The sequence below is a fragment of the Oncorhynchus mykiss genome, chromosome 13, assembly GCF_013265735.2.
Source record: "Oncorhynchus mykiss isolate Arlee chromosome 13, USDA_OmykA_1.1, whole genome shotgun sequence".
NCBI lineage: Eukaryota > Metazoa > Chordata > Actinopteri > Salmoniformes > Salmonidae > Oncorhynchus > Oncorhynchus mykiss.
This window is the reverse complement of record NC_048577.1, coordinates 8,368,865-8,393,225: the sequence shown is the minus strand read 5'-3', so window position 1 is coordinate 8,393,225 and position 24,361 is coordinate 8,368,865. Positions and strand designations below refer to the sequence as shown.

The following is a 24,361-nucleotide window of genomic DNA, read 5'->3' as shown; positions in this document are numbered from 1 at the left end:
ATATCACTGTACCTGTAACAGACAGAGTGATTAAACAGATCAACACCATATATAATATCACTGTACCTGTAACAGACAGAGTGATTAAACAGATCAACACTATATATAATATCACTGTACCTGTAACAGACAGAGTGATTAAACAGATCAACACTATATATAATATCACTGTACCTGTAACAGACAGAGTGATTAAACAGATCAATACTATATATAATATCACTGTACCTGTAACAGACAGAGTGATTAAACAGATCAACACTATATATAATATCACTGTACCTGTAACAGAGTGATTAAACAGATCAACACTATATATAATATCACTGTACCTGTAACAGACAGAGTGATTAAACAGATCAACACTATATATAATATCACTGTACCTGTAACAGACAGAGTGATTAAACAGATCAACACTATATATAATATCACTGTACCTGTAACAGACAGAGTGACTAAACAGATCAACACTATATATAATATCACTGTACCTGTAACAGACAGAGTGATTAAACAGATCAATACTATATATAATATCACTGTACCTGTAACAGACAGAGTGATTAAACAGATCAATACTATATATAATATCACTGTACCTGTAACAGACAGAGTGATTAAACAGATCAACACTATATATAATATCACTGTACCTGTAACAGAGTGATTAAACAGATCAACACTATATATAATATCACTGTACCTGTAACAGACAGAGTGATTAAACAGGTCAACACTATATATAATATCACTGTACCTGTAACAGACAGAGTGATTAAACAGATCAATACTATATATAATATCACTGTACCTGTAACAGACAGTGTGATTAAACAGATCAACACTATATATAATATCACTGTACCTGTAACAGACAGAGTGACTCCAGGATAGCCAGAATATTTCCCTCCAGTCTGATCTGTTATAAATCTGAACTTGTACTCAGCTGAGTCACTTTCTCTCAGGTCTGTGATTCTCAGGGTGTGGCCATTCGTCTTATCACTGCGGTCTTTCACACGTCCTTTGTAGTTTCGGTCATTTATCAGATTTACATAATTCTCCACATCAAACTTTTTGGTGAACCAGAAGGTTGATGTGACTGTACCACTGGGATATGTGTAAGAGCAGGACATCTCCACTGTTGACCCCTTCAAGGTACAGATACTCTGAGTGGTGTATGTAACACTCCAGACATTCTGACTCTGTACCACTGAAACACAGTTAGACATCACAAGGACGTTACATTAAGTTCAAGGTCTTGTGACTCACACTAACACTTTGTTCCATAGTTGCTGAGTTGAGACATAGATACTCTTTGGTTGAGTGTGAATGGAAACCACAGATAAGCTTCACTCAGTGAGATGAGAAAGACAACTGTTTAAAGTGAAGTGGAGACATAAAAAATGGTTATGCTTTTAGAAATATCTGTAGTTTGACAAACTGGGCAACTAAAATATAAGAATGAGACCGTACCTGCTACAGACCAGAGAAAGACCAACAGAGAAAAATGACCACCTGCTGTCCTCAAGACCATTGTTGCATCTCCCACCCTGCAGTCTTAGAAACATAAACAACAACTCACTCTATAGTTGGTGAATAACTCCACCTGATACATTGAAGTATAAACTGTAAATGGGGTAGAGGGCCTCATTACTGAAAATGAACCAGGCTCATATTGTGTTGTGTTGTATTGTGCTATATGGTTGTCTATGTGAATACTGTCTGTCTGTAAGTCTATTGCACTATGTGTGTAATGTGTGTGACGTGTTGCATGTCTCTCTATTTAATTAACCTGACATGATGTATGATGCAAAAATAATTCCTAATGGATACAATAGTCATCACCATCATCATCATCATCGTCGTCATCACCACCATCATCATCATCATCATCATCATCATCAAAAACAACAACAGCAACAACCACTTATTGAACAGATCTGTAAAACTGCAAACAAACATTTCTACATTGATTGTTGTGAAGCTGTTTTATTCTCAGATACCCAAATATAGGAGAATAAATGTTCCATCCTCACCGGTCCGTCAAGCTGTACAGCAGCCTAAAGACTGACCACCAGGTTCAATGACAGCTCCTATCCTCAAGCTGTGAGGCTAAACAGCGAGTGACTCTCTCACTCATTCACACACACACACACACACACACACACACACACACACACACACACACACACACACACACACACACACACACACACACACACACACACACACAAACTAACCTTGTGGGGACACAAAATACAGTCCCATTCACAATCCTATTTTCCTTGACCTTAACCCCAAAACCTATTAACCCTAACCCAAACCCTAGCTCCAAACCCTAAACCTAATTCGAACCGTAACACTGATTCTAACTGGTTTAGTCTTATATTTAATATTGCATTTTATTATACCATGCACTTTAATCTAGCACTTATTTTTTGAGCACTTAATCCCTTCATCTCTTGGTGTCACGCCCTGACCATAGAGAGCTGTTTATTCTCTATGTTGGTTGGGGCATGATAGTGATTAAGGTGGGTCATCTAGGTGATTAATGAATTATGTTGGCCCGGGTATGGCTTCCAATCAGAGACAGCTGTTTATCGTTGTCTCTGATTGGGGATCATATTTAGGCAGCCATTTCCTCATTGTGTTTTGTGGGATCTTGTCTACAGATAGTTTCCTGTGTGCATACCAGTAGTGTCACGGGTCACTTGTTTGTTATTGTTTTGTTTGGTGAGTTTTAATTTATTAAAAGATGTGGAACTCTACTCACGCTGCGCCTTGGTCCAATTATTACGACGATCGTGACACTTGGTGGGATTATTTATTTAATTGATGCAGTTTGCATGTTTTATTATAACATTTGTTTTAAAGTTAAACCTTTTTAACCTCAGCACTTAATCAATAATTGTCTTCCTCCTGTTAAACTTCGGCCTGTCATGTTCTCCCACCCTCTCCAGACCGGTTGGATGTACAATATAGAAACGGGGCAGAAAGTTGCAATAGGCCCGTGTAACACAAGGGTTGATACCAGCATAAACAGAAACCCTCTTAAACCTGACACGGATTCTAACCTTAACCCTAAATCCCCTAGAAATAGCATTTGACCTTGTGGGGACCAACAAAACGTCCCCAGTTGGTCAAATGTTTGTTGGTTTACTATTCCTGTGGGGAAACTATATATACAAAATAATGTGGACACCTCCTCAAATGAGTGGATTCAGCTGTTTATGCCACAGCCGTTGCTGACTGGTGTATAACATCGAGCACACAGCCATGCCATCTCCATAGACAACCATTGTCAGTAGAATGGCCTTACTGAAGACTTCAGTGACCTTCAACGTGGCACTGTCAAAGGATGACACCTTTCCAGTTTGATAAATTTCTGCCCTGCCAGAACAGGGTTTACATGGCCAAGCAGCCGGACACAAGCCTAAGATCACCATGCGCAATGCCAACTGTTGGCTGGAGAGGTGTAAAACTCGTCACCATTGGACTCTGGAGCAGTGGAGATGCGTTCTCTGTAGTGATGAATAATGATTCACCATCTGGCAGTTCGACGGACGTTTCTGGGTTTGGTGGATGACAGAACACTACCAGCCCCCCCAAAAAAAATGCCAACTAAAGTTTGGTGGAGGAAGAATAAAGGTCTGGGGCTGTTTTTCATGGTTCGGGCCCCTTAGTTCCGGTGAAAGGAAATCTTAAACGATATGGCATAAAATGATATTCTAGACAATTATGTGCTTCCAAGTTTGAGGCAACAGTTTGGGGAAGGCCCTTTCCTGTTACAGCATGACAATGCCCCCGTGGATAAAGCGAGGTCCATACAGAAATGGTTTGTCAAGATCGGTGTGGAAGAACTGACAGAGCCCTGACCTCAACCACATCGAACACCTTTGGGATGAATTGGAATGCCGACTGCACGCCAATTCTAATGGTCCAACATCAGTTCCCAACATCTCTAATGCTCTTGTGGCTGAATGGAAGCAAGTCCAAGCAGCAATGTTCCAACATCTAGTGGAAAGCCTTCCCAAACATGTAGGCTGTTATAGCAGGGACAAACTCCATATTAATGCCCATGATTTTTTAATGATTTGTTTGATGAGCAGGTGTCCACATACTTTTGGTCATGTAGTGTAGGTACATCTGTCAGGAAGGCCCAGAAGGCCCATGGAGTCTGTATCAAAGTCTAGAGAGCTGGTTGTTATGGATGTAGAAAAGTTCAAACACATCCTACACAGTACAGATGTCAACTCTACTCCCTATCAGTCTGGTCCTGAAGGGCCCTCAGATAAATCAGCTGTGTCACACGCAGACACACACACAGGCCCACATGCACACACACACTGCAGTGCTACAATGTTTGTTTGCATGTCTTTTTTTACCCTGGTTAATCATCTCATCTCTATGTAGATCAACACTCCTACACTGAGACACTTTATGAATACTGACCATAAAACACAGCTCAAAACTGAACAACAAGTAAAATGATACATTACCCTCAATTACATGACTAAAAACAAATAACCCCAAACTATATTTCAAGATATTGACAATTGTACTTACAGAGTGAAGTGAAGGGGAGAGGTCTTGTACAGTGAGTCAACTTACTGTCAGTTAGTGTGAGTTATTTTGCTGACACATATTTAACTGCCCTTGTACTTCCTCTTTAAGTCATTAACATGCAAGATGACCAGACCAGTACATCAGAAAAGGGATGTTACTGTATTTCAACAGAAATAGATATGCAGTCTGTTGCACAATATGTACTTTTCTTCATTTTGAGTTGGACTACATTTTTAAAAATATCTAAATGTGTCATATTTCCAACGTGATATTTTGACAACATAGAGAACCATTTAAACAATGAGTCGACTACAGAGGGCTTGGTGTGGTTGCTAGGTGATTTGTGACACACCTGCAAGCCCTCTATACTATTTAGAATGTGAACAATTGCTCAGAATGTGTTGTCTTGTCCTTCTGAGTTCTGTATATACAGGTCAAAGTTCTATGATCTCATTCAATTAGAACCCATTCAATTTAATACCCATGACCATCACTCCTCATCAGCTGTATCAAATTAATACTGAAGGTTCCAGTGTTCTAGACTAGAGCTCCACCTACTGGTATCTCAACATTACTGCACCATCCTAATAATAATGTCCTCAATAATGTTGGGTTAATAACAACATAACACACTGGAAATACATTAGATAAACTAGTGAAAAACTAAACTGTTTACTTGACAAAGTCACAGTTAAGCAAACATACACTGTTGTATTACAATATGCCACTATCATATTCTGTTACACTGTTGGCCCTTGTGTACAATAAAGGAGGCTGGTTGGCAGAGATATAGGAGGAAAGGCTAATTGTAATGACTGGAATATAATTAATGGATACCGTTCCATTTATTCCACTCCAGCCAGTACAATGAGCATGTCTTTCTATATATCTGCCCACCAGCCTCCTCTGCTGGACAGAACAGGTAGTAGCAGAGGCATCAATATCATCACCATCATCATCACAGTGATGCTGTGTTGACTGTATAGGCTAATGTACTCTGTTGTCCATATAGACTAATGCAGACTCTTATCCATATATGTTATAATGTAGCAAGGTATCCATATATAGTCTAATGTAGCAAGGTATCCATATATAGTCTAATGTAGCATGTTATCCATATATAGTCTAATGTAGCATGTTATCCATATATAGTCTAATGTAGCATGTTATCCATATATAGTTGAATGTAGCCTGTTATCCATATATAGTCTAATGTAGCCTGTTGTCCATATATAGTCTAAAGTAGCCTGTTATCCATATATAGTCTAATGTAGCCTGTTATCCATATATAGTCTAATGTAGCCTGTTATCCATATATATTCTAATGTAGCCTGTTATCCATATATAGTCTAATGTAGCCTGTTGTCCATATATAGTCTAATGTAGCCTGTTGTCCATATATAGTCTAAAGTAGCCTGTTATCCATATATAGTCTAATGTAGCCTGTTATCCGTATATAGTCTAATGTAGCCTGTTATCCATATATATTCTAATGTAGCCTGTTATCCATATATAGTCTAATGTAGCCTGTTGTCCATATATAGTCTAATGTAGCATATTATCTATATATAATCTAATGTAGCCTGTTATCCATATATAGTCTAATGTAGCCTGTTAATACTACTCCTAAACACAACCCACCATCACTGTCTCATTAGCTCTAGGGGCGCTATTTCATTTTTGGATAAAAAACGTTCCCGTTTTAAGCGCGATATTTTGTCACGAAAAGATGCTCGACTATGCATATTCTTGACAGTTTTGGAAAGAAAACACTCTGAAGTTTCAGAATCTGCAAAGATTTTGTCTGTAAGTGCCCCAGAACTCATTCTACAGGCGAAACCAAGATGATGCATCACCCAGGAATTAGCAGAATTTCTGAAGCTCTGTTTTCCATTCTCTCCTTATATGGCTGTGATTGCGCAAGGAATGAGCCTACACTTTCTGTCGTTCGCCCAAGGTCTTAGCAGCATTGTGACGTATTTGTAGGCATATCATTGGAAGATTGACCATAAGAGACTACATTTTCCAAGTGTCCGCCTGGTGTCCTGCGTCGAATTCGGTGCGCAATTGCCAGCTGCTTCTACTTTACCATTTGATTCAGGGGAGAAAGCATGTGTCCAAGAACGATGTATCAATGAAGAGATATGTGAAAAACACCTTGATGATTGATTCTAAACAACGTTTGCCATGTTTTCAGTCGATATTATGGAGTTAATTTGGAAAAAAGTTCGCGTTTTGAGGACTGAATTTTCAGATTTTTTTTGGTAGCCAAATGTGATGTATAAAACGGAGCTATTTCTAATACACAAGGAATCTTTTTGGAAAAACTGAGCATCTGCTATCTAACTGAGAGTATCCTCATTGAAAACATCAGAAGTTCTTCAAAGGTAAATGATTTTATTTGAAGGCTTTTATGTTTTTGTTAATGTTGCGTGCTGGATGCTAACGCTAATGCTAACGCTAAATGCTAACGCTAAATGCTAACGCTAGCTAGCTACTTTTACACAAATGATTGTTTTCCTATGGTTGAGAAGCATATTTTGAAAATCTGAGATGACAGTGTTGTTTACAAAAGGCTAAGCTTGAGAGATGGCATATTTATTTCATTTCATTTGCGATTTTCATAAATAGTTAACGTTGTGTTATGCTAATGAGCTTGCTGATAGATTTACACAATCCTGGATACAGGGGTTTTTTCATAGCTAAACGTGACGCAGAAAACGGAGCGATTTGTCCTAAACAAATAATCTTTCAGGAAAAACTGAACATTTGCTATCTGAGAGTCTCCTCATTGAAAACATCTGAAGTTCTTCAAAGGTAAATGATTTTATTTGAATGCTTTTCTGTTTTTTTGTGTAAATGTTGCCAGCTGAATGCTAATGCTAAATGCTACGTTAGCCATCAATACTGTTACACAAATGCTTGTTTTGCAATGGTTGAGAAGCATATTTTGAAAATCTGAGATGACAGTGTTGTTAACAAAAGGCTAAGCTTGAGAGCTAGCATATTTATTTCATTTCATTTGCGATTTTCATGAATAGTTAACGTTGCGTTATGGTAATGAGCTTGAGTCTGTATTCACGATCCCGGATCCGGGATGGGGAGATCAGAAAGGTTAATACTACTCCTAAACACAACCTACCATCACTGTGTCTCATGTTAATACTACTCCTAAACACAACCCACCATCACTGTGTCTCATGTTAAAACTACTCCTAAACACAACCCACCATCACTGTGTCTCATGTTAATACTACTCCTAAACACAACCCACCATCACTGTGTCTCATGTTAATACTACTCCTAAACACAACCCACCATCACTGTGTCTCATGTTAAAACTACTCCTAAACACAACCCACCATCACTGTGTCTCATGTTAATACTACTCCTAAACACAACCCACCATCACTGTGTCTCGTGTTGATACTACTCCTAAACACAACCCACCATCACTGTGTCTCCTGTTGATACTACTCCTAAACACAACCCACCATCACTGTGTCTCGTGTTGATACTACTCCTAAACACAACCCACCGTCACTGTGTCTCATGTTAATACTACTCCTAAACACAACCTACCATCACTGTGTCTCATGTTAATACTACTCCTAAACTAAACACAACCCACCATCACTGTGTCTCATGTTAATACTACTCCTAAACACAACCCACCGTGACTGTCACGCCCTGACCATAGAGAGCCTTTTGTATTCTCTATGTTGGTTAGGTCGGGGTGAGAGTAGGGTGGGTAATCTAGGTGTGGTTTTTTTCTATGTTGGCCTGGTATGGTTCCCAATCGGATGCGTTTTTTTATTGTTGTCTCTGATTGGGGATCATATTTAGGCAGCCCTTTCCCCACTGTGTTTTGTGGGATCTTGTTTTTGTGTTGCCTGTGAGCACTCCTGAACATCACGTTTCGGTTATTCTTTATTGTTTTTGTGCTTTTCATTAAATAAATATGTGGAACCCAGATCACGCTGCACTTTGGTCCGAGTATGGTTCCAACGACGATCGTCACAGTCACTGTGTCTCATGTTACTATGGTGGTGGTGGTTCTCTTCAGTCCAGGTTCTGTGGTGGTTCTCTTCAGTCCAGGTTCTGTGGTGGTTCTCCTCAGTCCAGGTTCTGTGGTGGTTCTCTTCAGTCCAGGTTCTGTGGTAGTTCTCTTCAGTCCAGGTTCTGTGGTGGTTCTCTTAAGTCTGTGTCACTGTTAGGGTCAGGATGGACACTCTGTGGAGCAGAGGGGGGGAGGAAGAGAGGGAGAGGGAGAGACATTCTCAAAACAAATACATAGATTAATTTATTATAATAAATTACTGCCAGTGTGGTAGTCAGGGGACATGATCCTCATGTTCAGAGGAGTGTTCGTGTCACTATTGGTTCAGGACGGACACTCTTTGGAGAGAGAGAGTAGTGTCCAAGAAACAGTTAAAATAGCATGAAAGAGATTCATATCCTTTTAGAAATGTCAGTAGATTGATAAACAGATCAAGATATGAATGAGACCATACCTGCTACAGACCAGAGAAAGACCACCAACACACTTCCTGCTGTTCTCAAGGTCATTGTTGCATCTCTCACCCTGCAGTCTTAGAAACATAAACAACAACTCACTCTATAGCTGGTGAATAACTCCACCTGATACATTGAAGTAGAAACTGTAAATGGGGTACAGGGCCTCATTACTGAAAATGAACCAGGCTCATATTGTGTTGTGTTGTATTGTGCTATATGGTTGTCTATGTGAATACTGTCTGTCTGTAAGTCTACTGCACTATGTATGTAATGTGTGTGACGTGTTGCATGTCTGTCTATTTAAGATGACATGATGTATGATGCAAAAACTATTTATCTAATGGATACAATAAAGTCATCATCATCACCATCATTATAAACATCAACAGCGTATTGAACAGATCTGTAGAACTGTAAACACATATTTCTGAATGTTCTGAAGCTGTTTTATTCTCAGAACCCCAAATACAGGAGGATAAATGTTCCATCCTTTACGGTCCGTCAAGCTGTACAGCAGCCTAAAGACTGACCACCAGGTTCAATGATAGCACCTATTCTCAAGCTGTACAGCAGCCTAAAGACTGACCACAAGGTTGAATGATAGCTGCTATCACCAAGCTGTACAGCAGCCTAAAGACTGACCACCAGGTTCAATGACAGCTGCTATCACCAAGCTGTACAGCAGCCTAAAGACTGACCACCAGGTTGAATGATAGCTGCTATCACCAAGCTGTACAGCAGCCTAAAGACTGACCACCAGGTTCAATGACAGCTGCTATCACCAAGCTGTACAGCAGCCTAAAGACTGACCACCAGGTTGAATGATAGCTGCTATCACCAAGCTGTACAGCAGCCTAAAGACTGACCACCAGGTTCAATGACAGCTGCTATCACCAAGCTGTGAGTCAAAACAGAAGTGACTCACAAATACACACCCTGCAGTGTTACAATGTTTGTTTACATGTCTATTTTACCCTGGTTAATCATGTCATCACTATGTAGATCAACACTCCTATCCTGAGACACTTTATGAATACTGAACCTGATGTAACAACCAAAACACAGCTCAAAACATAACAAGTAAAATGATACATTACCCTTCAAGTATATGACTAATGACTAAAAACAAATAACCAAAAACAATTTTCCCAGACAATGTCAAGAGTACTTACAGAGTGAAGTGAAGGGGTGAGGTCAACTGACTGGTAGTGTGTGGGGAAATGCTAGTAGGTGTCAGTTCTGTGTTTGATACATCTTTGGAGGGAGTTGAAAGTCCGTGTTGCCCAGCAACAGCCCCAAAACATCACTGCTCTAGAGGAGATCTGCATGGAGGAATGGGCCAAAATAACAGCAACAGTGTGTGAAAACCTTGTGAAGACTTACAGAAAACGTTTGACCTCTGTCATTGCCAACAAAGGGTATGTAGTGTCTTAACACTTAGTACTTATTTATGTAATTAGAAAGACTCGGAATACAAGCAATTGAACTGGAGCTTCACATTTACTCAAACTAGGACATCAGTAATTAACAGAACATAACATTCCTTCTCTTATACAATCAGAGTTACTTTTACCAAACCACAACTGAAACATTTCCCAGAACTTGTTGTAGTTATTTTGCATCTTTTAATTTGAACTTGAACAGTTCGTTTTTGCTTGTTTGTTTATAAGTCTAGTCTGTCTGGTGGACGGTGCCTTCGTTCTGGGTAGCGCCTCAGATTGTCTGGAGGCTCCTGAACATCCTCAATGTGTGCTTGTTCCATTATAGCGTCTGCTATAGCAGCACCTTCATCAACACGTTCGGGTATATAACAAAGTATTGAGATAAACTTTTGTTATTGACCAAATACTTATTTTCCACCATAATTTGCAAAGAAATTCATAAAAAATCCTACAATGTGATTTTCTGGATTTTTTTTCTCATTTTGTCTGTCATAGTTGAAGTGTACCTATGATGAAAATTACAGGCCTCTCATCTTTTTAAGTGGGAGAACATGCACAATTGGTAGCTGACTAAATAATTTTTTGCCCCACTGTATCTGGACGGTACGTGGTGTTCAGGGTTGTAAGGTTGTCAGGGTTTCCTGTCTCTTCCTCTCTGGTCAGGCTTGTGTTTGAAGCGACACCTGTCACCATAGAAACAGCCGGTGGTCCTCCAGAAGAAACACTCGTCACCATTGATGGGAGCCGTCCTCCTGGTCCTGGGAGAGAGTGAGACAAACAGTATGAAAACACAAACACCTGCACCTGAACTCCTGCTTCCTCCTTCCATCACTTTGTACATTTCAAAAGTTAATATGACTTGATTGGTAACACTTTAGAATAACTCATAATGATGTGTTGAATGACAGACAGATGTCTTTACCCTGTGGAGGCGTACTGGGAGGCTGAGGAGGTGTTGCTGTTGTGGCTGAACCTTTTGAAAATCTTCATCAGATGACAGTAATAGGACATGTTACACAGTATGTTTGTGTTTTTTTCAATAATATGCTATTTATATCCATGAATCTCTGTTTACAATGACGCCATGTTCACAAAATGCTACTCGGATGTCCGGAGAAATTATGATAGCTCCGGCAGATAACGTCAGATAACAAGCAATACACATCATAAACTTTGACTAAATATACATGTTCTACATATAGATAGAAAGATACACTTCTTCTTAATGCAACCGCTGTGTTACATTTATTTTTAACGTTACAGAATTTGTTCACTAGGCTATAATATGAGACGGCGCTCAGAAATTAGCATTATGTCTCCTCTATCTTGGAGTCCACAGAAACCCAAAATAACCACAGAAATATTCCCTTACCTTTGATGTTCTTCGATCAGAAGACGTGGAAGGAGTTATACTTACCAAAAAATGCGTTTGGTTTTCAAGTCTGTGTCTTTAGGTTATCAAACGCGACAAATTCCGGTTGAAACGCAGCCAAAATTCTAGTGGACGCGCATCAAAACTTCAAAATTACATATTATATGTCGACTAAACTGGTCAAACTAAGTGCAGAATCAAGCTTTAGGATGTTCTAAACGTGCAAAACAATCCTTGGCTCGAACAGACAACCCGACATCGTTTGGTCAGTCCTGGAACAAAGAGAGAGCCGGACCCGACGCGCGCATGAAAGTACATGTATTTTCGCGCCGTGCGATTCTCACAAAGACAGGCCCCACTGAAGAAGACACCGCGCTGAACAGATAGAAACTGTTCCCAGATCTGTAGCTGGTTGGGAAGGGTGTGGGCGATGACGTCAAAGTTGGCCCAACTTTCATGATGACAAGAGAGAGTTTGGGAGAATGGCTGCCCTGAGAGTTCTGCTTTACATACAGACATAATTTGAACGGTTTTAGAAGCTTTAGAGTGTTTTCTATTTAATAATAATTATTATATGCATATATTATACATTTTTGACAGATTTTGTTTCTGTTTACTATGGGCACGCAATTCCTCCAAAGGGGGCAGTAGTCAGCCCTATCTCTAACAGGTTCTTAAACCTTTTCAGCCTGGGACCCGAATGCAACATTCTGTGTTTTCCTGGGACCCAAACTTAGGAAAATATGCAGCTATACATAAATATCAGTACATTTCATTGTCCTTATGCCTAAAACAAACGCAATATAGACAAAAACAAATAACAATGATATTATATATCTAGTAATGTTTATTTTCCCCCATTGAAAACACATATCTGTCTAGGCTGGAACTGTTGCTGTTAAAATACAATAAATAATTTTAATTCTGAATTGGAATAAAAGGATTGATCACATCACACAGATGAATAACAGAACACACACAGGCTTTTTGGTGGTGCCACCCTAAGTAACAGTACAGATAAAAAATGATCAGGCCTACTGTACATCTTACTGTACAAATGCTTGTTGAAAGTCAAGGTTGGAACTGTTGCTGTTAAAATACATATGTTTTTATTCTGACCTGGAATAAAGTGATTGATCACATCTGTAGACCAGAAAACCCCCACACAGTCCTAATGAGAGCAGGTCTATTCTGGGCTCTGTTTTTGACAGTGTAACACTGAGGTCAAGCTCATCCTTGAAACTGTTTCTGTACATGTTTTTTAAGTGTCACATAGGTATGTGGTGCCAAACTGGACCAGAACATCTACTGCTTTCTCAGTCAGGCAGGAGATCGCTTCCTACTGTAGATGAGCAACCCAGAACTGTGAATGTGTTTGCCTCAAAAAGCATCTTGCTTCAATCAGTTTATTCCAGTTAAGAATAACAATTATTATTGTATTTTAACAGCAACAGTTCCAACCTAGACTGGTTTTCAACAATAATTTCTACAGTAAGATGTAAAGTAGGCCTGATCATTTTTCATTTTAATCTGTACTGTTACTAGGGTTGCACTATCAGTAGCTAGCTTGCTTTGGCGAATGTTAGCTATTAGCTGTGTACAAGGCCAGGGGATTGAAAAAGAAACTCACATCTACTACTATGAGAGTTAGTTAGTACTCCCTTATTACTGCTTATCATCCATCACCTGTTATAAAATGCCAACAATCTGAACGACAGCACTGCGTCGTGTGTAGCCGAGTGATCTTCAAGAAAAGTGCAGAAAAAGAGATCTGGTACACAACTCCGATGCACACAGGCATCTCCCTCTCACATTGGTGCAGCTGCCAAACTGAGCAGAGACGCTGCTTAAGCAGAAAGCGCACTGAACAGAGAGCGCAGATGCACTTGGCCAAATCAATTCCAGTAATTCATGAAATAATGATGTATTTACACTGAGACGTCGCGACCCACCATTAACAGGTTCGTGACCCAACTTTAAGAAAGGCTGCATTAGTGCATACTGACTGACTGGGTGCATCACCGACTGTTATGGCGACTGCTCGTCCTCCGACCAAAAGGCACGTATGGCCCAGTACATCACTGGGGCCAAGCTTTAACCTCTAACCTGACAGTGTCAGAGGAAGGCCATAAAAATGGTCAGACTCCAGCCACCCCAGTCATAGGCTGTTCTCTTTGCTACCACACGGCAAGAGGTCCCGGACCGCCAAGTCTAGGTCCAAAAGGCTTCTTAACAGCTTCTACCCCCAAGCCAAGACTCCTGAACAGCTAATCAAAGGGCGACCAAGACGCTGCTGCAACACTCTGTTTATTATCTATGCATAGTCACTTTAACCCTACCTACATGTACATATTACCTCAACTACCCGGTGTCCCCCAAATTGGCTCTGTACGATACCCCCTGTAGAGGGGTTGGGTTAAATGCAGAAGACACATTTCAGTTGAATGCATACAGTTGTACAACTGACAAGGTATCCCCCTTTCCCTTTATATATCCTCTATTTTTTACTTAACACTTATTTTTTCGTAACTTATATTTTTCATAACTTCTGAAAGCATAGTTGGTTAAGGGGCTTGGAAGTAAGCATTTCCCTGTAAGATCTACACCTGTTGTATTCCGCACATGTGACAAATACAATTTGATACTGTTGCATGAGTCACATTATTAGTTTCCATTTGATGGTATAATTTGTGTCACTCTAATATTTACTTCATCCTTATCTACAACAGTAGGTTTAGGCTCTGATGTATTAGCCATGTTCTAATCCTGTTCTGTATTTTACATAGTTAGTCCTCCCTGTCGGTCCATCTTTACATAGGTAGTCCTCCCTGTCGGTCCATCTTTACATAGGTAGTCCTCCCTGTCGGTCCATCTTTACATAGGTAGTCCTCCCTGTCGGTCCATCTTTACATAGTTAGTCCTCTCTGTCGGTCCATCTTTACATAGTTAGTCCTCCCTGTCGGTCCATCTTTACATAGTTAGTCCTCCCTGTCGGTCCATCTTTACATAGGTAGTCCTCCCTGTCGGTCCATCTTTACATAGTTAGTCCTCCCTGTCGGTCCATCTTTACATAGTTAGTCCTCCCTGTTTGTCCATCTTTACATAGGTAGTCCTCCCTGTCGGTCCATCTTTACATAGTTAGTCCTCCCTGTCGGTCCATCTTTACATAGTTAGTTCTCCCTGTCGGTCCATCTTTACATAGTTAGTCCTCCCTGTCGGTCCATCTTTACATAGTTAGTCCTCCCTGTCGGTCCATCTTTACATAGTTAGTCCTCCCTGTCGGTCCATCTTTACATAGTTAGTCCTCCCTGTCGGTCCATCTTTACATAGTTAGTCCTCCCTGTCGGTCCATCTTTACATAGTTAGTCCTCCCTGTCGGTCCATCTTTACATAGTTAGTTCTCCCTGTCAGTCCATCTTTACATAGTAAGTCCTCCCTGTTGGTCCATCTTTACATAGTTAGTCCTCCCTGTCGGTCCATCTTTACATAGTTAGTCCTCCCTGTCGGTCCATCTTTACATAGTTAGTCCTCCCTGTCGGTCCATCTTTACATAGTTAGTCCTCCCTGTCGGTCCATCTTTACATAGTTAGTTCTCCCTGTCGGTCCATCTTTACATAGGTAGTCCTCCCTGTCGGTCCATCTTTACATAGTTAGTCCTCCCTGTCGGTCCATCTTTACATAGTTAGTCCTCCCTGTCGGTCCATCTTTACATAGTTAGTCCTCCCTGTCGGTCCATCTTTACATAGTTAGTCCTCCCTGTCGGTCCATCTTTACATAGTTAGTCCTCCCTGTCGGTCCATCTTTACATAGTTAGTCCTCCCTGTCGGTCCATCTTTACATAGTTAGTCCTCCCTGTCGGTCCATCTTTACATAGTTAGTCCTCCCTGTCGGTCCATCTTTACATAGTTAGTCCTCCCTGTCGGTCCATCTTTACATAGTTAGTCCTCCCTGTCGGTCCATCTTTACATAGTTAGTCCTCCCTGTCGGTCCATCTTTACATAGTTAGTCCTCCCTGTCGGTCCATCTTTACATAGTTAGTCCTCCCTGTCGGTCCATCTTTACATTATATGCTACTGTAGCGATCACTTCATTCTAGTCATCATGTATTAGCTACTGTTGTTCATTCTTATTAATCTTCTGCTAGTAATACATTTACGCATGTTATCATGTATGCTTGTACATAGTGAGTATGCAGGCATCTTATACCCTGATGAGACTCACTCTGCTACAGTAGTTTTAGTGAGAGTGGGTGATATCTACCACCATCGTGCTGTTGGCCGCTATATGCGCTGTTCAGCAGTCGAGCATTACTGGATCTTTTTATCATTAAGCATATATTCATAGATGTACGGCATCATTTAAAATGTCATACTACTTCTTCAACCTGACTTTCTTCCTCAGATTTCAAGTTATCACATTGGACCTTAGTGGGGAAGCTGACACTGTGATTACTAATCAAGGCTAGCTATAATTTCAGCTGTGTTGGATGGGCTGTTAATATTAGCATTACCTAACATGTGGTGGTCTTACTGTAGTTTCAGCTGTGTTGGATGGGATGTTGATACTATTATTATCTAGCATGTGGTGGTCTTACTATAATTTCAGCTGTGTTGGATGGGCTGTTAATATTAGCATTACCTAACATGTGGTGGTCTTACTGTAGTTTCAGCTGTGTTGGATGGGATGTTGATACTATTATTATCTAGCATGTGGTGGTCTTACTATAGTTTCTGCTGTGTTGGATGGGATGTTGATACTAGCATTACCTAACATGTGGTGGTCTTACTATAGTTTCAGCTGTGTTGGGTGGCATGTTGATACTAGCATTATCTAGCATGTGGTGGTCTTACTATAGTTTCTGCTGTGTTGGATGGCATGTTGATACTAGCATTACCTAACATGTGGTGGTCTTACTATAGTTTCAGCTCTGTTGGATGGGCTGTTAATACTAGCATTACCCAGCATGTGGTGGGCTTACTAAACACCTGAAGGAGCAGAGCTAATGAATAGTTCAACATATATCTACATGAAATGTAATAAAATCTGGAAAAGGCTAAATCTTATAGAAAAATAGCAGAAGCATAATCTATCCCATTTATCATCTATATACAAACTGTATTTATCATCCATATACATACTGTATTTATCATTAGGATAACAATCTAAATTCCAGCATTCACTCAAAAGTTAAAGGTCATTGTCTGGAAAACCTAATAGATAAGAAAGCATAATGATAGTAAGAGAATAGCATTGTGAGGCCTAGCTTTGGTTTGATGCTGTTGCACAGTGGTTCTCTTCAGTCCAGGTTCTGTTGTGGTTCTCTTCAGTCCAGGTTCTGTGGTGGTTCTCTTCAGTCCAGGTTCTGTGGTGGTTCTCTTCAGTCAGGTTCTGTGGTGGTTCTCTTCAGTCAGGTTCTGTGGTGGTTCTCTTCAGTCAGGTTCTGCGGTGGTTCTCTTCAGTCCAGGTTCTGTGGTGGTACTCTTCAGTCAGGTTCTGTGGTGGTTCTCTTCAGTCCAGGTACTGTGGTGGTTCTCTTCAATCCAGGTTCTGTGGTGGTTCTCTTCAGTCCAGGTTATGTGGTGGTTCGCTCCAGTTCTCATAATCGGAGGGCTCAGCATCTATCCGAGGATATGTGTCACTTTCCAGGATCTTTGGTGGTTCGCTCCAGTTCTCATAATCGGAGGGCTCAACATCTATCTGAGGGTCTGTGTCACTTTCCAGGTTCTTTGGTGGTTCGCTCCAGTTCTCATAATCGGAGGGCTCAGCATCTATCTGAGGGGCTGTGTCACAGGGGAGTCCCTGAATCTGAAAGAAGACACTCTGAATTAGCACTTTACGAACCACTGTCTGCTGTGGTATCACTTCCTCCTGTGGATCTCCTGTAAAGAGGGACAGAGTGAGTTCTGCTCTCTACTGAACTCTAGTGGAAGTTGATATGTTACTAATACAGTAGACGTAAATGGCTGGCTCACCTCTTCATATAGCAGTAGATGGTGAGTAGCAGAGCTCCAGCAGTCAGGACAGCCCCCACCCCCATCACAGGAACCCAGGAAAACACTGCTGCAGGGTCATGAGTTTATAAATGCATGATGTCAGAATGAAATCTGTAAAATTACAGAGCACCAAAAATGGACAGAATGTGTCATACTTACATATAACATTAATATGGACAGGGATAGTCTCTCTCCCTATAATGTTCAGAGCCTCACAGTAGTATCCCTCTCTGTCCTCAGAGCTGACGTTATGGATGGTGTAACTCTGTCCTGATGCTTTTGGTGAGGTTACATTCCTCTTGTACCAGGTGTAGTTTTCCACAGGTGGGTTGGCATCACTGCTGCAGGTCAGATTCACTGAACTGCCCTCCACTATTTCACCAGAGGGACTGACTGACACTGAGGTGTCCTTTGGGCCATCTGGTAAAGGACCATTAAAAAGACATTAACATCTTGGTTATTGTATATATTATCTTGGCTTTCTGAAGACATTAGATTTAGCAAATAAAGTACATCAGCGCATTTTACAAGATATATTAAAATAATTACATTGAGAAAAATTAAAATCACATGATGTTCCTTAATAAAGAATACAACTGGAGATAGATACAAAATAATTACAATGTTAATATACCAAGCTAATGATTTGAACCCCATGTACTTACTTACATCTGACAGTGAGAGTCTCTTCAGCAGAGGGGAGATCCTCATGTCCTTCTACAGCACAGGAGAATCTGCCTGTATCCTCACTGCTGACTGAGAATAGGATGTAGACAGGAGAGGAGGTGTTGCTGTTTGGTATAGGCTGTCCATTCTTAAACCAACTGTAGACTGTGATGGGGTCCAGTGTACAGTTGGTTCTACATGTCAGTGTCACATTCTCCCTCTCTGACACAGATGTAGGATCCATCTCCAACACAACATCTGGAGTTAAAGGAAACAAATCATTAATGTCCTCCTAAATACAAAATATATTCAAAAGTATGTGGACACCCTTTCATATTAGTGGATCCAGCTATTACAGCCGCACCCATTTCTGGCAGGTGTATAAAATCGAGCACACAGCCATGCAATCCTCATAGACAAACATTGACAGTAGAATGGCCTTACTGAAGAGCTCAGTGACTTTCAACATGTCACCGTCATAGGATGCCACCTTTCCAAGAAGTCAGTTCGTCGAATTTCTGCCCTGCTAGAGCAGCCCCGTTCAACTGTAAGTGCTGTTATTGTGAAGTGGAAACATCTAGGAACAACAGCGTCTCAGCCGCAAATTGGTAGGCCACACAAGTCAAGCTCACAGAACGGGGCCGCCGAGTGCTGAAGCGCTTAGCACTTTAAAATCGTCTGTTCTGGGGTGCAACACTCACTATCAAGCTCCAAACTGCCTTTGGAAGTAACTTCAGCACAATAACTGTTCGTCGGGAGCTTCATGAAATGGGTTCCCATGGCCGAGCAGCCGTACACAAGCCTAAGATCACCATGAGCTATGCCAAGCGTCGACACAAGATGGCACTGACAGAGATGGTCACCTCGCTTCAGGTCCTTAGAAAACGATGAAGTTCTTTGTTTTTTAATGTTTTATTTCTTACATTGTTAGCCCAGAAAATTTGAGTTATTAGATACAGCCGGGAAGAACTATTGGATATTAAAGCGACGTCAACTTCCCAACATTTCGACCAGGAATATGTCTTTCCCGAAGTGGATCCCTTGTTCGGACCTCCACCCTGACGTCAGATCTTATCCCAGAGGCCGACCCAAAACAGCGTGGTCGCCGCAGGAGAGGCAGATGGAGCGGCCTACTGGTCAGACACAGAAGGCGAGCACACCATCCACCGCTTCCCAGCATATTACTCACCATTCTCCAGACAAGTTGCCTTCCAGAGAGACATCAGAGATTGTAACATTCTCTCTTTCACGGAAACATGGCTCACTATGGATACGTTGTCTGAGTCGAATACAGCAACCCGGTTTCTTCATGCATCACGCCGACAGAAACAAACATCTCTCTGGTAAGAAGAAGGGAGGGGGTGTATGCCTTATGATTAAATACTTGTGGTGTAATCATAACAACATGCAGGAACTTAAGTCCTTCTGTTCACCTGACCTAGAATTCCTTACAATCAAATTCCAACAGCATTATCTTCCAAGAGAATTATCTTGGATTATAGTCACAGCCGTGTATATCCCCCCCCCAAGCAGATACCTCGTCGGCCCTGAAAGAACTTCACACTGGAAACCATACATCCCAAGGCTGCATTTATTGTAGCTGGGGATTTTAACAAAGCCAACCTGTTAACAAGCCTTCCTAAATTGTACCAGCATATCGACTGCGTGACTCAAGCTGGTAGCATTCTGGATCACTGCTACTCTAAATTCTGTGATGCATACAAAACCCTCCCCCGCCCTGCCTTCGGCAAATCTGATCATGACTCTAATTTGTTGCTCCCAGCCTATAGACAGAAACTAAAACCGGAAACTCCCATACTCAGGTCTATTCAACGCTGGTCTGACCAATCGAATTCCACCCTTCAAGATTGCTTCGATCACGTGGACTGGGATATGTTCCGGATAGCATCAGACAATAACATTGATGTATATGCTGACTTGGTGAGCGAGTTTATTAGCAAGTGCATCAGAGATGCTTTACCCACTGTGACTATTAAAACGTTTCCTAACCAGAAACCGTGGATTGATGGCAGAATTGAACACTGAAAGTGCGAACCACCGCTTTTAACCATGGCAAGGCGACTGGAAACATGACCGAATACAAACAGTGCAGCTATTCCCTCCGCAAGGCAATCAAACAAGCAAAGCGTCGGTATAGGGACAAAGTAGAGCCGCAATTCAACGGCTCAAACACGAGACGTATGTGGCAGGGTCTACAGTCAATCACGGATTACAAAAAGAAAAACAGCCCCGTCGTAGACACCAATGTCTTACTCCCAGACAAATTAAACAACTTCTTTGCTCGCTTTGAGGACAATACAGTCTACCATAGACTGTGGGCTCTCCTTCTCCGTGGCTGACGTGAGTAAAGCATTTAAACGCGTTAACCCTCGCAAGGCTGCCGGCCCAGATGGCATCCCTGGCCGTGTCCTCAGAGCATGCGCAGACCAGCTGGCTGGTGTGTTTACGGACATATTCAATCAATCCCTATCCCAGTCTGCTCTCCCCACATGCTTCAAGAGGGCCACCATTATTCCTGTTCCCAAAAAAGCTAAGGTAACTGAAATAAATGACTATCGCCCCGTTGCATTCACTTCTGTCATCATGAAGTGCTTTGAGCGACTAGTCAAGTCTCATATCACCTGACTTGGTGATAGACCAAGACCCACACTCCAATTTGCTTACCGCTCCAATAGGTCCACTGATGATGCAATCGCCAACACACTGCACACTGCCCTATCCCATTTGGACAAGAAGAATACCTACGTAAGAACGGAAACATGACTACACTTCATTGACTACAGCTCAGTGCCATCCAAACTCGTCGTTAAGACCCTGGGTCCCGTATGCAACTGGGTCCTGGACTTTCTGACGGGCTGCCCCCAGGGGGTGAAGATAGGAAACAATATCTCCAACCAGCTGGTCCTCAACACTGGGGCCCTACAAGGGTACGTTCTCAGCCCTCTCCTGTACTCCCTGTTCACCTATGACTGCGTGCCATGCACGGTTCCAACTCCATCATCAAGTTTGCAGACTACAGTGGTAGGCTTGATGACCAACAACGACGAGACGGCCTACAGGGAGGAGGTTAGGGCCCCCGGAGTGTGTTGTCAGGAAAATAACTTCTCACTCAACATCAACAAAACACAGGAGATGATCTTGGACTTCAGGAAACAGCAGAGGGAGCACCCCCCCCCCCCCCCCCCCCCATCCACATCGACAGGACAGTCGTGGAGAAGGTGGAAAGTTTTAACTTCTTCGGGATTGGTGTCCAACCTAAGCGTATGTAAACTTCCGACTTCAACTCTATGTCCTCTGATGTGAAATACAATATTTGTTATTTTTCTGTTACATACCACTACTAAGCCTGTATTACTGCCCTTAATAAGGTAATTAAAGTGTCAGTAGATGTCTCTGTTTGAGAATCATACTTAGGTATCCTGGGTTTCACTGTTTGTTTGTGGGTGTTTGTTTCCGTGTCTGTGCTTTTCACCACACAGTACTGTTTTGGTTTTCATTCGTTTCACGTTTATTGTTTTTGTATCAGTTGTGTTCATTTGGAGTATTTCTTATTAAAAAACCATCGACACTCAACACGCCGCATATTGGTCCTCCGATCCTTCTCGCCTCTCCTCTTCAGACGAAGAGGAGGAAAACCTGGTGTATGGTGTATGTAAACTTCTGACTTCAACTGTGTGTGAAATGTGTGACAGATTACCTGTGACAGTCAGGGAGACAGGTGAGCCAGAGAACTTTTCTCCAGATATTATGAATCTGAACATGTACCCAGCAGAGTCACGCAATCTCAGATCTGTGATTCTCAGGGTACAGTCACTCTCCTTATCCCCAAGGTAAGACTCCCGTTTAGTAAACCAGAAAGCTGCTTTGATCTCATGATTACTGGGATATGTGTAAGAGCAGGATATGTTCACTGTTGACCCCTTCAAGGCACAGATATTCTGATGGGTGTAAGTCACACTCCAACACTTCTGACCTGAAATACAAGAAGACAATATAACACCTTTTATAAATCTTCAATTACAATATCTACTACTATACACTGATGTTGTAAAAGTTAAAAACAACATGTTGAACAGTTTACAGAACTGAGAAAAAAACGGAATTATTGAATAATGATCAATATTCCTTATCACAACTTTAAACAACATTGTATTCATAATAAATTTGTATTAAAAAGTCCACACTCACACACTGCAGGAGAGTGAAGGTCCTCATGGCCTTTTACAGCACAGGAGTAACTGTCTGCATCACTAAAGGAGTCTGAGTACAGGCTGGAAGTGTCCTCCTTTACTTTGTGTCCGTTCTTGTACCAGATGTAGGTGGGGTTGTCAGTCAGAGTACAGGTGGTGATACAGGTCAGTGTCTTATCCTGATGTCCACCAGTCACCTTACCTGAAGACCTGAAGAAAAAACAATATCACTGTAAATCCCTTTATCACTGACTTATCACTCTAATACAAAGATGGAAGAAATCCTATGTTATACAGACATAAACACAAACCAAGACATTTTCCTGAACTAAATGAAATTCAACAGTTTAACTATATTGAATGTAACTGTACCTGTGACAGACAGACTGACTCCAGGACTGCCAATATATTTCCCTCCAGTCTGATCTGTTATAAATCTGAACTTGTACTCAGCAGAGTCTCTCTCTCTCTCTCAAGTCTGTGATTCTCAGTGTGTGACCATTCTTCTTATCCCCATGATACTCCAGACGACCTGCATACACTGGGTCCTGACCTAGATCTTCAGGTTCAACACCAGTCTCCATTTTAGTGAACCAGTAGGTTGATGTGACTGTACCTCTGGGATATGTGTAAGAGCAGGTCAGCTCCACCGTTGACCCCTTCAAGGTACAGATACTCTGAGTGGTGTATGTCACACTCCAGCCATCCTGACCCAGTACCACTGAAACAGTCACGCAACACAATGGTGTCAGAATTAAGCCAGGCTAAGGGACAGATCAAGAGACAACAGATCAAGGTGTGCCATGCTACTATAGCTTGTGAAGCCTGGCCTACCGTAAATCTTCAATTAGCCTAGGTGTTTATTTGCCTACCGGTAAATCACTTAGAAACAACAGGGGCTTTATTACAGACAGGCTTCTATTTGAGCCAGGCTTCTATTTTCTTAATGCACACTGCTTTCACTCATTTGCATAGTTAATCGTTTAATTCCATCGTTCATTTCCAACATTTTAATACATTTCTTAATTCCCTTCACTAATGTGATCCTACAGATCGCAATATACTGAGGGGCCCCAAAATAGCGGTGGGTTGTCAAACTTTTTGTTATTGATTTTTGAAGGGTTTTGTATTGGCCACAGGGGAGGGTAGTGCGTTGTTTCTCTGGTTTACATTTGCAGGTTTTACTCTAATTTCTTCCATGCTAGCTAAATGTCCTCATCTTCTTGCATGGCCTCCACTACATCAAGGTGTTTCGGTACTTCCATTATACACTACGCTTTTACACAGTCTACCTACCACAGGTCAGTATAGTCCACCTACCACAGGTTAATATAGTCTACCTACCACAGGTCAGTATAGTCTACCTACCACAGGTTAATATAGTCTACCTACCACAGGTTAATATAGTCTACCTACCACAGGTCAGTATAGTCTACCTACCACAGGTTAATATAGTCTACCTACCACAGGTCAGTATAGTCTACCTACCACAGGTTAATATAGTCTTCCTACCACAGGTTAATATAGTCTACCTACCACAGGTTAATATAGTCTACATATAGTCTACCTACCACAGGTCAGTATAGTCTA

At 41.4% G+C, this 24,361-nt stretch overlaps 2 protein-coding genes across 4 annotated transcripts in view; both read right to left on the bottom strand.

Moving 5' to 3' along the window:
- LOC118938184 (sialoadhesin-like) overlaps positions 1 to 24,361 on the bottom strand; it is a 60,107-nt gene that overhangs the window by 5,574 nt on the left and 30,172 nt on the right. The window lies entirely within an intron of this gene.
- Positions 17,395 to 24,123, bottom strand: LOC118938186 (B-cell receptor CD22-like). The gene is made up of 7 exons (XM_036940124.1): positions 23,144 to 24,123; positions 22,770 to 22,981; positions 22,279 to 22,554; positions 18,564 to 18,818; positions 18,054 to 18,314; positions 17,874 to 17,961; positions 17,395 to 17,706 (listed from the first exon to the last, which is right to left on the bottom strand). Exons 3-7 carry the CDS (start codon positions 22,340 to 22,342, stop codon positions 17,670 to 17,672), a joined length of 705 nt encoding a protein of 234 aa, XP_036796019.1. The 5' UTR covers positions 22,343 to 22,554; positions 22,770 to 22,981; positions 23,144 to 24,123; the 3' UTR covers positions 17,395 to 17,669.

Excerpts from the sequence above, each read along its gene's own strand:
- LOC118938186 (XM_036940124.1), bottom strand. The coding sequence starts at position 22,342 with ATGTTCAGATTCATAATATCTGGAGAAAAGTTCTCTGGCTCACCTGTC. Across the intron at positions 18,819-22,278 it reads TGTCTCCCTGACTGTCACAG|ATGTTGTGTTGGAGATGGAT; the intron begins GTAATCTGTCAC and ends CTTTAACTCCAG. Across the intron at positions 17,707-17,873 it reads ATCTACTGCTATATGAAGAG|ATTCAGGGACTCCCCTGTGA; the intron begins GTGAGCCAGCCA and ends GTCTTCTTTCAG.